The following is a 16,583-nucleotide window of genomic DNA, read 5'->3' on the forward strand; positions in this document are numbered from 1 at the left end:
TATGGCGCGCAGAGGCCCGCCGCGTCGGTTTTAATCCACTTGTAAAAAAAATGTAGAGGCGCCCACCAGTCGCAGCTGCTGGTTCCCACAGAAAACCACTGGCACCTCGTATCCGTTTGTCGGCCGTCATGTTTGCTGGGACTGCTGGGATTTGTAGTTCAGCCGCAGGTTACCCGCATGCGCCGTAAATAATTTTTTAAAAACAATAACACGGAACCTCATATTGACATGTGTTTGTGCCACTCCTTACATTTAGTTTCTCTATGCACTTCATCCGAACGTTCCAATTGGAGGCCCGCATTGTCACTACGGCCTGCAGTTGGACACGCCCTCCCGTTCTTAAAGGGGAGGAAAAAATAGCTGGATCAACATCCGGGGCAGGCTCGGCCAGCGCGTTGCCTGGGGAGACGGCGCGAGGTAAAAGACCGAAGAGCGGGCGGGGGAGTGGAACGGAGGCGAGCAAAGCATTCGACCCTTCGCCCGTCTTCGGCTCATTCCGGAAAATGTCGGGAAGGTTAGTTTTCCCGCCTTTTTTTCTCCCGGCGACGGACGGCGTTCGGCTTTTCAGCGCTGTTTTGTGTGGAGCGGCCATTCCCGCCGGAGCATGCGCAGTGCGTTCCCGGCCCGTGAGGAAAATCTTCGGTTTGTGATGCGGTGGAGCGAAGCAGCCGTGTTATATCTCCAAACATTTTTACGTAGTGCTGTGTGTCGCATAAAAATACCAAGCCGGCTTACAAGGATACATAAAAAAGACAAATACAACAAAAGCCGGATATTAAAACAAGACGTCAGTTGACCATTGTGGGGAGGATGTATAGTCTTAGTTGTCTGCCTTGGCGAGACAGAACTAAGTTTTCCTCAAGGTTTACAGAATTCGCCTTCTGAATCCGTCTTGGCAAAGTATTCCCCCAAGACTGCGCTGCTGGCATTTTATGAAGGGAGTAGGAAAACCCCGAGCGTAGGAAACGAGGCTCCCAAAGAGCCTCTCCGTTTTCTCAGGATGCAAAAACACATTTTATGGGCCTTCACCCAGCCAGGCCAGGCCCTGAATCCAGAGATTTCACAGCTCCCCTTCTCCACAAAATGTTTCAGCTCAAGGCCAGTCTTTTGCGCTTTTGAGAAGTGATGAGTAAAACACCTGTTTCCTGCTTGAGGATTTCTATTTTTTAAAAAATAAACGTTTCCAGCCCTCCTCTTGCAAGGTGGTTGGGTTGATGTAAGTTGCACTTATTAAAGTACGTACACAATCTTCTTGCTCAACGAGGTTTAAGCCAATTCAAGCATTTTGCGTCGTGGATCTTATTTTGCATGGTGTTGATGTCACACGAGTCGCATTTCCCCTTGGAAGAACATAGGAATCGCCTTGCCATGAAAAGAAGAGATTATAAGGGATCATGTATGTCTTGAATTCCTTCCCTTCCGGTTGTTTCGCAGCATTTTGTGGAAGGGAATAGCGTTTCCATATAAGTGGAACTTGGCCACTTCCCTAGAAAGGCAGATTTGGGGGCCTTGCGGCAGGTCAGCATGATGGTGCGTAGCTTGCACAGGAGCAGAAATGTCTGCTTTTTCCTCTTTGCTGTCAGGGTAAAGTATGGCAAGCAGCAAGTTAGCTTGTTCCTGCAGACTCAATTATTTCCCCCCTTAAGCAGAATCGTAGATGGAAGATATGCGGCCACAAAAGTCCAAAAGAAGCCAAGGGAGATGCAAATGTATGCAATCATACCCTGTGAATTGGCTCAGCTATAATTAGGGGCATATTATATCGGCTGGATTTCCCTTCTGACCATCTGTGCACAGTAATTCAAGCAAACGTTTAATATTTCCTCTCATGCAATCTTTTCTGTGCTTTATTTCAGATTCCCTGGAGTTCGCCTGTGACTGTTGAAGGTGACATATGTTAACTTAGCATTTGTGTGTGTCAAAGCAGGTAGGGACTCTTTTCTTACAACTTGGTTCTTCAACAGAAGAGAAAAAAAATATACTGTGCTTGATATGTTAGGTCTGCTGTTCTTCTGTGACATATAATAAAAATTGCTGATCCCATAGTGTGTCTCGTAAGTTTTATAGTGATCTAAGATTGTGGATAGGAATTTGGTTGCTTCTGAACTATGCTGTGTGCGATAAAAATAATATACCATGCATTGTGATTCTGGATACATGAAAATACAATGTACCTGATCCAAATCATGTTTATTGAGATGCAGACCCCCCTTGATTTCAGGGAGAATGACTGACTTGGAAGAGTGTTTTAGGACTGACCACTTAGGACGTTTTTCATGTGACATTCTGTGCTTGCGCCCAATAGTCAGATACATAAGGCACATTCATTGTATCAGTTGCTAATGGTGCATTTAGATAATCACTTTTTATGGGAGCCTCACTGAGGATTAAACTTGACTATTCAATTCCTAACTGCTGTAGAATGTGAGAAATCGGCTCAAAAGTATTGCAAATTGAAATGGCATCAGAGAATATGAAAGTTATGTCTCTGATGCCAAGGTCTGTGATGGCTCATTCACACAAGCATGGAAGCTCATGTCGTCCTGAGGATTAATATGCATGCATGAACTAGGCCTAAATTATGCCAATAAATTAGCAATATCCTTCTGATGAAGGATACTTCTGGACACTTTGATATGTATTTATAGAATTGCAGCTTGAGTCATTTCTTCTGTATCTGATTCATGAAAACACTCTTTGGAGCAGATCTAAACACCTATAATCAGTGCACCTAATGAAATTTTTTATCCCACCCCTTTTGAGCAGGAGATCCCCGCACCATACCACAAACTGCTTTTAAAACTCCTTCAGCTAGGAAAAATAATAATAGTATTATGGTGTTTGCTACTTTAGAAGCTTCTTAGGATATATACTGCTGGTTTAATTGTTTGCTGGACCATGGTCAAAGATACTGTATTAGGATAAAGTCCTCATCTTATAGAAATCGGTGGTAAATCCCATTGATTTAGTGGAAGAGATTGTAGCCTTAGTGGGTAAAGACTAACCTATAATACCTTCTTGTGTAAATGCTTTTATAATGACTGGAGTGGTTATCTACTATCATCCTTACATAATCTGTAAGCAATTTTTTCCATTAATTTGAAGAAGCCATTTATGGTCTGTAGTAAGATAGTTCTCATTAAGAACAACTCCCCAACAAAAATATTTTTCTCAGTCTATTGAACAGGTGTTACATTCTTTCTCACACACACAAAGGAATGCAATGGAACATTTTACAAGCAACTAATAAAAAGGAAGAGAGATGGTTTATGGACACAAAACATAAATAATTGTTCTGTTACTGATGCAAAGTCATACAGGCTTCAGTATGAACAATGGAAAGAAATACAGAACCACATTTTGCTATGAGAAAATGGAATAGCACTTGACACTTGGAAGAGAACCTTTATATATATATCTATATATATTTTAAAATACAAAAATATGCTTCTGTTGAAGGCTTAAAGAAAATAACTTAAACTATGAGAAGCAAGGAAATTCACAGTTGGGACGGAAACTCCTTTGCGAATCTATTGCAATAATGAGGCCATCATTTATCCCTTAGAAAAGTTAACACAGCACCCATCCATTTGGGTGGAAGTTGTGCAGGCAAAGGATGGCAAATGGAGTAGAAGTTTCAGAAGTGCCTAAATGATGGCTGAGATTAACCTGCTATGCAAGTTGGATCTCAATCCCAAACATAATAGTCTGTATGCAAAGAGGTACTTTAGGCTACCCCAACAGTCTACCTGTGCTTACCCAGTGGGAATTTTGACTTTGGCTCTGAAACCAATCCCCCGTGACATGTTAAAAATACTTTTGAAACTTCACCCAGTTTCAGAAGTGTTTTGTCATGCACCATAGGGGTGGGTGGGGTGCTCGTTAAGAAATGTAAGTACAAAGCACCACAGGCTGCAAAGAACAGATCTTTAAATCCTTGCCACTGACGAGAGTAAGTGCTGCTGAAAGTCGGTTTACTAGTAACCTGCAATCTTCAAAGAGTTTATTCTGCAGTGTTCCCTTTGAAGTCTTTGGTCTAGTGCAGACATAACACTGCTGATCTCTTACCTATGGATAATGGATTGGGAGTGAGCTGTGAGCTTCTGCACTTCTTCCACCTGTTTGCTTTTTACCATAGTTCAGCATTAAATCTGCACCAATAGTTGCCTAAGGTTCCCATATTAATTGGGGACTGGGTATAGTTAGTGTTAATGATAATTTAGTGTTGATTAATATGTAATACAAATCTGTGATTAAGCTGACAAGTGACAGGACCCAAGATAGACCGGGGGGGGGGGGTTCTTGCACACTATTGTGTGTGCACTTAGCCATAGGATAGTTGTGAAAATACTATGCCTAGTGATTAAGTATGGGAGTTTCTGAACATTCTTGCTATTGTAAATTCAAGTCATATCCCTAACTTGTTTTTTAAAAGGTATTGTGTTGAAAATATAAGGCACCAATATGTTTTGAGTTACACATTGCTTCTATAGGGCTTCCTACATCCTAAAAGGAAAGTGCAGTTTCCTTCACATGCAAATATTTGCTCATTTTATCAAACGGCAGGTAGTTTATATATAAACTAACTGCTAACTCATGAACGAAATGAAAAATATCCTGTAGTAAGTTGTTTTTAAAATATCCTAGTTATTGCATAGGAATAACTGCTGCTTACAGTCCAATCTTATGAAGTTTACTTTGAAATCAGTTGAACTTCCATGGGACTTATTCCCAAGTAAGTGTACATAGGATTTTCATGTCAGTGCTATAATCCACAAACCACTATAGACTGGTCCCACTGGGATTGCTCTTAAATAAGTGTAGTTGAGGTCTAATGTAACACATACAGCTCAATCCTATGTAAGTTTACCCCCAAAAGCAGGTCTAACTTTGTTTAAGGCAGGCATGGCCAAACCTGGCCCTCCAAATGTTTTCGGACTACAATGCCCATCATCCTTGACCACTGCTCCTGTTAGCTAGGGATGATGGGAGTTGTAGTCCCAAAAAACATCTGGAGGGCCAAGTTTGGCCATGCCTGGTTTAAGGAGACTTGCTCCTGAGCGCATATGTATAGGATTGCATCCATAGTCTGTCTGAATGCAGGATCTAGTCCCAAACTATATTTTTTTAAAAGGAAGAAAAATCTAAATAATTTGAAATCAATAAAAATTTCCCTCAAACTTAAATTGGGCATAAATTATTTCTTCATATCTGAGAAACTGAGAGAAATGCATTCTTTAAAATTTTACCAAAATTCAAAGCTCCTCCTCCCTTAAACTCCTGAAGACATAGCTTTAAACATAATTTTCTACTGATCAATGACAGTAGTGCCCTGAATGAAACATGAAAATTAATATATTCAAAGTCCACATGGAGCATCTTGAAATCATACTACTGTCATCAGTGAAACCGTTCTCCTGATGATGAAGAGACTGTTTGAAACCACAAGGTGATTATTATATGGAATTGACATTTTTGCTTTCTTCCTGTTCTAAGAGTTTCTTTACTAGTTTCTCTAAAGTAAAAAGATGTTCATCTACATCTTCTGGCACGAGATCCCTGAGGGAGTTGCAGAGTTCAAACAGGTATTCTGTGTTTCTTCCACTGGGACCAACTGCATTAAAAATCTGTTTGGCAATTTCTTCTAGAGGTGCTGGTCCAAGGTAGTTAGGGTTTTCGCAGGTTCCGATATATAACAGCACATCAAAGGGCTCCACTGAGGGATCTTTCGGATAGAAAATGACAGTTGTAGTCCTGTAGCCACCTTTCTCTCGGAAATCAAGATATGCTTTTACTTCGCCTTCTTGTCCTGGTGGCAGTTTGTATGCAACACCCCATACACAGCCCTGTTGAAGAACACAACCAGGAAGGTAAAACATACTTCACTTTAATGGTGCAAAAGGAAGCAATTTAAATCAGGGATGGGGACTCTGGCCCTCTGCATGTTGTTTGACTACAACTCCCATTGTCCCCTGGCATCCTTCTTGGGGCTGATGGGAGTTAGAGTGCAACAACAATATCTGGAGGGTCACATCCCTGCTTGAAAGTTTTCCAGATGAGTTTATATCCAGAGTGCATACATGCAATGTCTCCTTCATGAAATCTGTGTGTAAAAGTTACAACTACATGTTCCAAAATCCGTATTTCCTGGGTAATCCTGGTGGCATGTTTGTAGGGGGAAATGGAGAGCCTACACCCCTCTCTTCATCCTGTTTTTCCTCCCACACAGGCTTATATCAAGTCTGGCTGGGGGGGGGGGGAAGCTACCAGAAGGAAGGTATTACCTGGCAAAGATTTATTTATTATTATGTTTATATTACACCTTTCCTCCAAGGAGTTCAAGGTGGTGTGCATAGCTCTCTCCCTCTGCATTCTATCCTAACAACAACCCTGTGCGGTAGGTTAGGCTGAGAGACAGCAACAGGGTCAAGGTCCCCCAGTGAGTTTCATGGCTGGGAGGGAACTTGCACCTGGTCTCTGCAGCTGTAATCCACCACTACACCACACTGAGTTATTGCCATGTACTATCTAGTCCTGGCCTAAAAGAGACCTGTGTTTAAAAGCGACTTAGTCAATGTTATGTTTATCTGGTGTGTGGTTAGTAACTCTGTTAAATATTAGGAAATCCCCCTTTCTTGTTTTTTTCCAGGCTTGTCTTGCTTTTTCACCCTGCTTAAGCTAACACTTCACCCTGTAAGTACTGTACTGTTGAAACAGGCATGATTGTGCTAGTGTAGTGATATTTAAAATGAAATAAGAAAATTGCTAGTTAGAAGTTTTATTCTTATTTTTACTGCACTTTTAGTGGGACACTAATAATTGAAGAATGTTTACAGACTATAGATATAAAAGTTGTTATCTGCATTGATCTGAATTAGTTTGTTTTACCAGGACAAATACAGTAGAGGGAGAAAACACACACAAGCTGAACTATTCTTTGCTTATAGAGGAATCTGTCTGTTAGCATAATGGGGTCCCAACTGCACAGCAGTGTGAAAAAACATACCAGAAAGGTACAGAAAATTCACAATGGCTGACACTATGCTGTATTTTGCTGGCCTTGTCAACTACAAAAAATGGTTTAAGTCTATAGCAGCTATTACATTGATCTCAATTCAGTGTTAGCATTACAGGGAAACTTTCTGAGATTCAAGCAGTTTTTTTCCGATCAAATGGAAAGTTCCATGCTTCAGTTTCTAAGCTGTGTTGCACTCAAATCTGCTCTTAACATTTAGAAATGAATGGTGTCACTGCCTACAGTGAAAGTGGGTAAAGTCCAGGGGAGAGCAACAATGGCTGGTTATGCAACACCATCCACATTATAAAAGGATGATTATTATTGATGAATATGCTGAAATATTAATAATAATAATACTGCTGTTTTTAATTTTACACCTTTGATATACTAAACCATGATTTAACATGGCATGCACAAGTGGCAGCAAACACCAGGCTTATGTGTTCCTACCTGGTGGCCAGGAGGATGAGTAAAGCTTTTACTTTGCCTTAACCTTAAGAGTGGCTGGGGAAACCCAGCCAGATGAGTGGGGTATAAATAATAAATAATAAATTATTATTATTATTATTATTAACCATGGTTGTATGGCAAACTGGTTGATACAAACTGTGAGTGTTGTGGTGAGACCTACTTGATTAAGATAATAAAGGCATGTTATTTTACAAAGCTAAGCTATGATTAATTTCAAACAAACAAACAAACAAACTTCTGAATCTGGTTTCTGAAGCTGGTTTGTTTAAATTAACCATGACTAGCAACAGCCACATTTCTTGGTTTAAATCACACAGGGAGTTGTAGTTAATTGGAAGCAAGAACTTCCCAATTCTTGCTGTTAGCTGCACAGGATGGAAGCATGCAAACCCACAGCTTGCTGTGGTTCATACAGTGTCCAAACCATGGCTTAGTATGACATGTGAATGCAGCCATTATCTCAATAACCATTGCAGTAGTCTGGTAAAATGGCTCACCCCTTCACCTTCATATTGCAAGAAGAAAGATGGGCAGAAAATAGACTGAAAGAGGGATTTAAGCTCACCACTAATTTGAAATAGAAACTTCATGGCCCTTGTTTTTTGTCCTATCTTAGGCATGTTTTCTTGGAATAAGTAGTACAGTGTTCATCAGGGCTTATCATGGTGCAAAGAATTACAGTCATAGCTACTACACTGCACCTAATTCAGCAAGTCACAGGGAAGGAACCTTTCTGTTCATCTCTTCACATTGTATTCCAAGCAGATTTTAACAGATGTAATAAAAATAAAAGCATTCTGCCATTGGCAATGATCGAAAAATACCTTTAAAGCACCATGCAAATTCACAGGAGGTATGGATATCAAAGTTCTTGCATAAAAGTTGATAGCTATGCTAGGAATGGGGAAAGAGTTTAAAATGAAGAGTATACCTAACTACTAAAGTGTGTGTTGGAATTATGGATCAAAAGTGTATCTTTCATTTTAGAGGGGGTGTTGAATCTGCCTTGGATAACCAGCAGGTTAGGCAAGAGAAAAAAGTGGTCTCTGAATATTGCGAGTGTATCTTGCCATATCTTCTACCCAGTCCCCTCTGAAATTTACAGGTAGAGCTACACATTACAAGTTCATTTTCCACATTCTTATTATTTGTAGAAGAGGAGATTGCTTCTTCCAAGCCAGGACAGTTAACGCTATATATGGGCAATGGTGTCTAGTGTGGGCTGGGCTGTCTTTCCCTTGCTGGTGTCAAACAACTGTTTGTGGCTTTTGTTCATTTGGTTGATGGATGAGGCCAAAGCCTTCTTTCCCTTTCTCTATAGCCGTGGCCAGGTTTGGGTCAAGGAAGCATTTTTTTGAAGTTCATCAGTGAGCATGGAAGATGTTAAACACCCCTCCCTCCCTCCGAGGGCAATCACAAATTTAACAGCAGCTTGCTGAGATAATGTCCCAGCCATGATGAAAGAGGGTAATTGGCTGCAATATAGTATCTTGTGGCTACACAAATCACTGAGAGAAGGGATGGTCTTCATTTCTTTTGGTGCAGTGTCAAACTGTTAGGTTTACTGCAGCCACCAAAGTCACTAGCCTGCATTATTTTTTTTGTTAGCCTCCTAAGAGGCTAGTAGCCTATGTTGCCAGGCTGCCTTCAGAGGAGAGGAAGTCCCCTCTTGTGTGGCCTACATGGAAGCTCAAGTACAGAAAACAGGAGTCTTCAAAAGTGCACAGGAATTGATTTATTAGAGGCCAACCTGTGTGAATCAAGAGACTCCTCTTCAGGGACAGATGAACTAGCTTCCTCCGGGAAATGAGTTAAACTGTGTGGTTGCCACACAGCTTGCCAAGGCCTTCCCAGGCCCCCTCATCATCCTGCTCTGCATTGCAATTAAGCTTCAAAGAAGTCTTCTGTAGCCAATGGAAAACTTACTTGAAGCATAATTACAACTCAAGACAGGATGATCTTTATGGAGCTTGTAGCTGGGGAGGGGTTAGCTCTCTCCAGTTGCATTTCCCAAGCAAATTACACTTTATTTTGGGCCTAACTGATGGTGGAGAAGGCAGGGGCAGGCAAAGAATGTTGTGTGCCTGGGTATGCTGCCCATTATAATTTTTCCAAATATGCCCTGGGCTCCAAAAGGTTGACTACCCCTGGTTAAACAGTCTTGCATACTGCCGGGAAGCAACATATATCTGAAGAAATGGGTTGGGCTTAACTAAATAGTTCTTGAGTTTCTTTGGATAAAAATTGTAAGCTTTATTAACTATAAAATTATATGCATGTTTACTCAGAACTAAGTCCCACTGTGTCCTGTAGGGCTTGCTCCCAGGTAAGTGCATAGGATTGCAGCCCATGTTACTTTTTCTGTATTTCAAAATTAAAGAAATACAGTTGTACAGTATTATCAAAATATACTTCTGAGTTTTTCCGGAAGAATGTATATACTAAATGGTATATAAAAACAGAATCTACTATACCTCAGGATCTTCAATAAGTGTCACAACTCTTCCAGGCTAAAATTAAAAGAAATATCACAGTAAAAAGTTTTTATTATTAAATCAGTAGCAAAAAATGGAAATATATATATTTAAAAAGAGGACCACAAGACTATCAAACCAATACAATCCATTTGGAAGAGTGTGACCTTTATTTCTGATGTTGCGTGGTACTGCATCAAATCTGTGCTTAGGGCAGACACACTATGAGCCTGACAACTGCATGGCCCAGTTAAAGGCTGGACACTTACTAGCGCTTTCTCTAATGATTTACATAACACTAACCAAAAAGTTGTGTCTTGAAGCTAGTGCAGATGCGGTGCAACTCAAAAGTTACTTGGGGAGTAAAAACTTAGAATGGACTACAGAATTGCATGCTCCCTGCTCTTCCCAACTACGGATTGGACTTACTTTTTACCATTCTAACCAGGGATAGCAGAGCTAGTATGGTTTGGTTGTTACAGTGTCTGATTAGGGCTGGGGAGAACTGGGTTCAATCCTGAGTCAGAAAGTGGTCTTGGACTAGTTCACTTACTCTCGTGTTTAACCTATCACACATACTTGTCATGAGGATATAAGGGGGTGGGAAATATGTAAACCACACTGAGAACATTGGAAGAAGGGAGAGCTAAAATGTGACACATACAATGTAGGTAACTATATCCAAACTGGGGCGTGTCCTTATTCTGGATTAGAATGAGCAGGTCTACCTTCTCCCTGTGGTGCATTTGAATACAAGAGGAGAGAAAGGAAAAGGAGAAGATAACCCTAGACTAGAGCCAAACTGCGTATTACTTAAACCAAAAGTGACTAAAAGTCCTCCAGATGTTGTTGCATTCCAGTTCCCATCAGCTCCAGCCGCCATGGCCCATTGTCAGGGATGATGGGAGTTGTTGCCCAACAGTTGTCTGGAGAGCGGCAGGCTAGCTGCCACGGCTTAAAATGTTGGTATACATGCCCTGACCCTTGTTGCGAATAGGGATTTGAGGTGGGTAGCAGCCAGCTAGCTGATCTATGACCATCTGTTTGCTGCAGAGCCCATATTGCAGCTTGGCTGGAACATAATGGTAGTGAGCAGGAGGACATAGATGCACCTGAAGGAATTGTGCCCTATGGTCTTTGAAAGGGCAGCATCATGGGATAACACGGCTGGGCACATAACTAGGGTCTACTGCTAACCTGGGGAATCCCCTGGACCTGCTGTACCTCTGCCTGTTCACCCGTCCCTTCTCTGTAAGTGAGCAATGATGGAAGGCAGGGCAGCAGCCTTACTCTACACCTATCATTTAATACTCTTTCAGTCCTCTTCACAGCAACTGAAAGCGCATATCAGAAAGAAAAAAATGGGCATGAGTGGAAGAAATACCAATGTGCCTAGAGCCAAATCTACAAACTGCTTAGAAGTCAATTATTTTGATTTATTTCTTTTTAATTTTGCTGGCTTCAGCGGGACTAAGCAGTGTTAAACCCAACCGGCAGGTTAACAAATTGGAGTTAATATTTTTTTAACTGCAACGCTCACCTATGTTTCACATGTAGGAAACACATTAAGGAATCTTTTGAACTATATGTGAGGTATTCTGATTATTGTGCAGCTGTTGGAGTTCTGTTGCCATTAGGAAAAAAATAAGCCAAAATAGAATTGGTCACTGGAGAAAACAGAATACTGAACTAGATGGACCTTTGATCTTTGATGTGATAGATATATTGCATCCTGCCCTCCCCCGGTGGAATTATTATTTTTACTGCTTTATTCAGTGCATTACCTTTTAGGAGGCAAGTGCATTGCATTCTTAAATACAGATTTTGTGGAATTCGTATGTGGTACAGAAATTGGTTAAGTGTAACTGATTATTTTTCTGTGTTTATATTGGGAAGAGGAAGCAAGGAGCTTTCCCCCCCTTTTTGATATGAAAAAGTATTGTTCTTTTATTACCCATTTCAGAAGGTTTTTTTTTATGGAAACAAAATAGGACAGCAACCCAAGTTCAAAAAGAAAATAAGGCTTGTGCTAACATTTTCTCTCCTGAAAGTATTGGCATTGCCATAGATCATTTTTTATTCTCCCATTTTTAGGTTGTTTCATGCTTGTTTAAAGCAGTATTGGAGTGCAACAGATTTTTGTTTTAACCTTTAAGACTACTAGGCACAATGCATTTTTGAGCAGTCAATTACTTGCTGTTGGATATTACTAAATCTAGAAAAGTTCCAGAATGTAAAGGGCTCAGAACCCAGCTTCCTGCATTTAAAAAAAAGTAAAATTATAGTCTTTATGATGGAAATATGATTGGAAGTGATTGAGCAATACCTGCTGAAATCCTGCAAGCGAGACAGAATGTGTGTGCATGTGTGTGTCAGTGCCTTGTCTGTGACAATCAAGAACCATAATGATCGATCTAAAATGATAGACATTGCAGAACTGTACACAAAATAAAACTGCGATTTTTTTCTGCGAGCAAAACTAAAAGTGCCTGGGTGCAGAATTTAATTTTTTTAGCATAGGTTACACACAGTTATGAGCATGGTCTATAAAAGAGTAAACCACGTACTTTAAAATTTTGTCTTTATCACCAGAAACATTTCCCCCCTTAGTTGGGGACACCCTGATTCCTAGGTAATATTAAAGCTTTGTGCAGACATGTTGTTTGAGAACAGGTTCATTAAAGTAATCTCAGTATGCTAACTTCATTCACTGGTGGTATTTGCATGTACAGTATGTTCCTGAGAACTGGGTACCCCCCCCCCAGGTATTTAGCAAAGGAATTTAGCACCAGATCTTATATCTGAACCAGTCCTCAGAATCGGCCTTAAATAGTTATATTGAGCTGATGTCTAACCTCAGTTAACTCACTATGTGACCTAAGGCTGTTGTCAACAAAATGGAAATAAGAATGAGGTACACTATAATTTGTATGTAGTTTCTGTCTCCCTGCTCTTCTAAAGAACAGTCATTTATATATATTTTCTGTACATCAAATACTAATTGACACTTGGCTCAGTTTAGTCCAATTGGCTGTTTAAAGAAACAGTTTTACCCAGAGTAGTCATTAATAATGTTTTGTACAATTAATTGAATTGCATGTTGTACCTGTTTTTTCTTTTTAAAAAACAAGCTGTTGTCTGTCTTGCAGTTTGAGTCAGATTGTCAATCTTAATCTTTGTTGCAAACTTCTTGTTCATGCAGAACAAAAGAAAAAATGCAACATACATTATATCAATTTAGCATTTTTCTGTAGATTTATGACTGTGTTTTCACAAAATATTATGATGCACCTTAAAATGATTCCCAGAAGTCTATCTTAAGGACTACAGATTAGAGATGTGAATTTGGTAAATGTAAAGTAAGGGGTTCTGAAAGGCACAAGCTGTAATAAACAACAATATGGCATATTCTCATTCACAAAATAATGCCGATTATTTCTGAGAGTTGCTTCATGTATGTTGACAGTCAGCTAAGTACTTCTGATGACTGAATAATTTGCCGCATATGCAGCTGTAAATAACATAGCCCAGCCCTGTCAGTGCCATTCTCTTAGATTTCTGGACGTTTCTGGATCCCATTGTTTCCTTAGCTCAACAAATGCTATTTAGAATTATATAAGCTCTATAGCCCTTGTATAGTGAGAAGCACATCGGGTTTCAAAGTACTTCAAAGTACTTTAAAATCTATTATTTCCATTGAGGTAGCTTTAAAAATGCACTTTCCATGAAATGGGACAGTTTCCGAGAGTTCCTCAGAAATTTGGGATGCACAAACGTCTGATGGGTGGATGAAATATTTATGTTCTTTATACTGCTAATAGCATACTGAAACTCATACAAACACTAGCTATAATGGATGTGAGTTGCTTAGATATTTTTCTAGTAGCTAACAGCCTTAATCTTATAAATTGTGACATGAAGCTGAAGATAATGCTACAAATATAATTATGGCTATGATTCTAAATGCACTTTAGTATTAAAAAAGAAGAAGACACTGTTATTGGGCCAATGTTTGCTAGAGAGAAGGAGATCTCTGAACAGTGATCTAGAGTAAAGTAGACAAGTTTGTGTACACTACCAATTTTTCCTGGATGGTGAAATCCCAAGCAAACTCTGAAAAGGATCTCTAAAAAAGAGTGAGGGGATTAAGAAAAAAAAATGTAGGGGTGGAGAGAGAGACATGATAGTAGCTTATAAAGGTAGGGAATGGTGTGGATAGAGTATACAGAAATTATTTTCCTCTTAACACTCAATACTTGAAGTTGAAGTCATTCGTGAAATTGATTTGCAGTGGGTTCAACATTATAGGCAGGATTATATTCATAGTGAATGGAAAATAAGGAATATAATACTGTAGGAGAAGCTGTACTGATAACTGCATTAGCGACATTATCTGGTATGTTAGTAACTAAGTTTAGCTATTTGGACAGGTAATACAAAATAAAAGAGGACGGAAGATCTCTGTCTTCATCACAGCAAGCTCCCCATGTAAAGAAATAAAATAGTTTGAGAACCACCCACCCCCATCGGAATTTTTGACAACAGCAACATTAGCCTTGACAGAAGAATGGGAAAATGAGAGTACAGGGTGTGCTTTAAGGGGAGTTTTAGGGGCAAGAACTACAGAATCGTTGTGTTGGGCCTCAACAAACTCTAGCATCATAAACCCATATACCTGCTTATGTCACTTGTAATAAAATATTGGGGGGGGGGAGGAGTTTAGCCAGAGAGTAGCTTGCAATTCCACATGGGATTCAACATAGCTATTTCCAAGATTCTTGGTGTAAGTACCGAGTTACACGTTCAGAAGAATTGCATCGTATTTTTCTGTTAGCATGCCACTTTGGGAAGCCAGTGGTGGAGCGTGCATGGCAGCTTGCTTTTCCACATCAAAACATCTCTACACAGAAAGAATGAGTATTTTAGGGATGAGACTAGGCTAGAACCTTCCCTAATGTGCTAGGTTTCCAATTGTGGGGAGTTTTTGATGAGGGAGAGCATTTCCCCCCTAACTACAGTGCTCTTTGCGATTCTTCCAAACACATACATCAACCTTACCTATTTATGCCTAAGAAAAGGAAGTTGACCTAAATATTTCCCAACATAACCTCTCTCCCTTCTATCTGAAATATCTCAGGAAATACCCCATTGGATTCAGCATGGCTTACTTCTGAGAAAACATGCACAGGATTGGGCTATGAATCTATAAAGTTCTTTAAAAAACAAACTAGGACTTCTGTTTGTTTACCCTAACAGATATACCCAGATTAAACTCCACTTTTCCCTGACAAATATTCAAGAAAAAGTAGGTGCAGTTGATGCTGACATAATGCAGTGACACATGACTGAAGATGGGAAGCCCCCCATCCTTTGTGCTCCCCAAAATAGGGGACGAACCTCAGTCTTGAACAGTGCCATTAAAAGGTTTGCAAAAGTTGCTTAACTATAAAGTGTGTGTCTATGTGTGTCTATCTCAACACCCACCCTGGTCTTTTAAGAAAGTTTAATGGTAACCCGCCCTGTTTGGTGCCTAGCATAACCGGCTGAGGGTGTATAGCTTATGTAAGAGGTGACCCAATGTACAGCAATTAAGCAAAGGTACACAAGGAAGAACCGTCTTGGGAACTGTGCCAACATCTTCAAATGTTCTCTCTAATGTTCATCTACTGTCCTCTCGTACCGGCTTCGCAAATGAACCGTGCCAGGCTCAATTCCACCCCTTTCAGCATAATCGGGAAAATGCGAGCACCTTGCATCGGTGGTTGCACTGATTTGCTAACCGGCTTGTGCGTGGCATGGAGAGAGAAAAGCGTGCGTGTGTGTTTGCGTGGAAAATGTCAGCAGGGAAGTGAACGGGTTACAAAACCCGCATGGTTGTGCGTTGACAAGAGTAAACCCGAGCGGTAATAAGCGCTGGGCTGTAAGTCTGGTTTCTGGGACTTCTCTTGCGCGCGGGGAAGACAGAGAGACGCTCTTATTGTGAGACAGCCGTCTTGGCGCTTGTGTACCTACGGTGATCGGGCAGATGGCAGCGGGGCTAGCTGCCCAGCACCTCTGCGATGGGTTGTCGGCGGCGCAATTCAGTCCTCTGCAACTCCGCCAAAGTCCAGTGCGCCCTTCCCACGGAAGGAGAACCGCGAGGTACCCCCGAGTCCTGCCTGCCTGCCTCTTCCCCATCCTCTCCCAGCCTCTTGCCGCTCACCTTGCCCGGCACTCCGCGGTGATCCGTGCTGCCTTGCCAGAACCTCCTGCTGTAGCCCGTGATGTACCCGACCATCTTGTCCTCGTAAGGGAAATCCACCTTCCAGATGAGGGAGCCGTAGCCAAACACCCACATGCTTCTCGCGCCGCCGCTCTCCTCTCCTTCTTCGCTCTCCCGGCGATCGGGAGGCAGGGGGCGGCCCTGCTGGGGGCTGCCGGAGCTCTGCATGCTCTCCCCGGCCAGCGATCGCTCAGCAAGGCACCCTGGGGCTTGTAGTGCAGCTTGCTCGGCCGAGCGACCGAGCCCAAAGAGAGCCCCCAGCCTCCGCGGCTCCAGCGCCGGCTCCCCGATCGAGCCACGTGCCTCTCCTTCGGGCTGAGCCTGCGGGTCAAAGGCAACGCAGGGTTGGCCAGCCTGA

At 41.3% G+C, this 16,583-nt stretch overlaps 2 protein-coding genes across 5 annotated transcripts in view; one reads left to right on the forward strand and one right to left on the reverse strand.

Moving 5' to 3' along the window:
- Positions 1-349: 349 nt before the first annotated feature.
- The window catches only part of ASB3 (ankyrin repeat and SOCS box containing 3), a 43,305-nt gene continuing 27,071 nt past the window's right edge, over positions 350-16,583 (forward strand). The window contains exons 1-3 of one of the 2 annotated variants that reach the window (XM_081904110.1): positions 350-514; positions 1,584-1,709; positions 1,857-1,927. The gene's annotated coding sequence lies outside the window, so the exon portion shown is untranslated. The remainder of the gene's footprint in view (positions 515-1,583; positions 1,710-1,856; positions 1,928-16,583) is intronic. The other variant, XM_081904109.1, reaches the window with a different exon arrangement.
- On the reverse strand, positions 3,164-16,537 carry CHAC2 (ChaC glutathione specific gamma-glutamylcyclotransferase 2). 3 transcript variants are annotated; one of them, XR_014166254.1, is made up of 4 exons: positions 16,166-16,537; positions 9,964-9,999; positions 5,036-5,846; positions 3,164-4,915 (listed from the first exon to the last, which is right to left on the reverse strand). XR_014166254.1 is itself a non-coding variant. In XM_081904472.1 (3 exons), exons 1-3 carry the CDS (start codon positions 16,391-16,393, stop codon positions 5,457-5,459), a joined length of 654 nt encoding a protein of 217 aa, XP_081760598.1. In that variant the 5' UTR covers positions 16,394-16,537; the 3' UTR covers positions 3,164-5,456. The 3 variants fall into 3 exon arrangements, 2 of the variants coding, with proteins under 2 accessions (XP_081760598.1, XP_081760599.1); XM_081904472.1 differs by having other exon boundaries at positions 3,164-5,846; XM_081904473.1 differs by lacking the exon at positions 9,964-9,999 and having other exon boundaries at positions 3,164-5,846.

Source organism: Podarcis melisellensis, assembly GCF_964234715.1.
Source record: "Podarcis melisellensis genome assembly, chromosome: 3".
In the NCBI taxonomy this organism is placed as follows: domain Eukaryota; kingdom Metazoa; phylum Chordata; class Lepidosauria; order Squamata; family Lacertidae; genus Podarcis; species Podarcis melisellensis.

What these genes read in the sequence shown, in the direction of transcription:
- CHAC2 (XM_081904472.1), bottom strand. Translation starts at nt 16,393, where the DNA reads ATGCAGAGCTCCGGCAGCCCCCAGCAGGGCCGCCCCCTGCCTCCCGAT. An exon ending in ACCGCGGAGTGCCGGGCAAG is followed by an intron (nt 10,000 to 16,165) that starts GTGAGCGGCAAG and finishes TTTTAATTTTAG; the next exon opens with CCTGGAAGAGTTGTGACACT. An exon ending in CACTTATTGAAGATCCTGAG is followed by an intron (nt 5,847 to 9,963) that starts GTATAGTAGATT and finishes GTTCTTCAACAG; the next exon opens with GGCTGTGTATGGGGTGTTGC.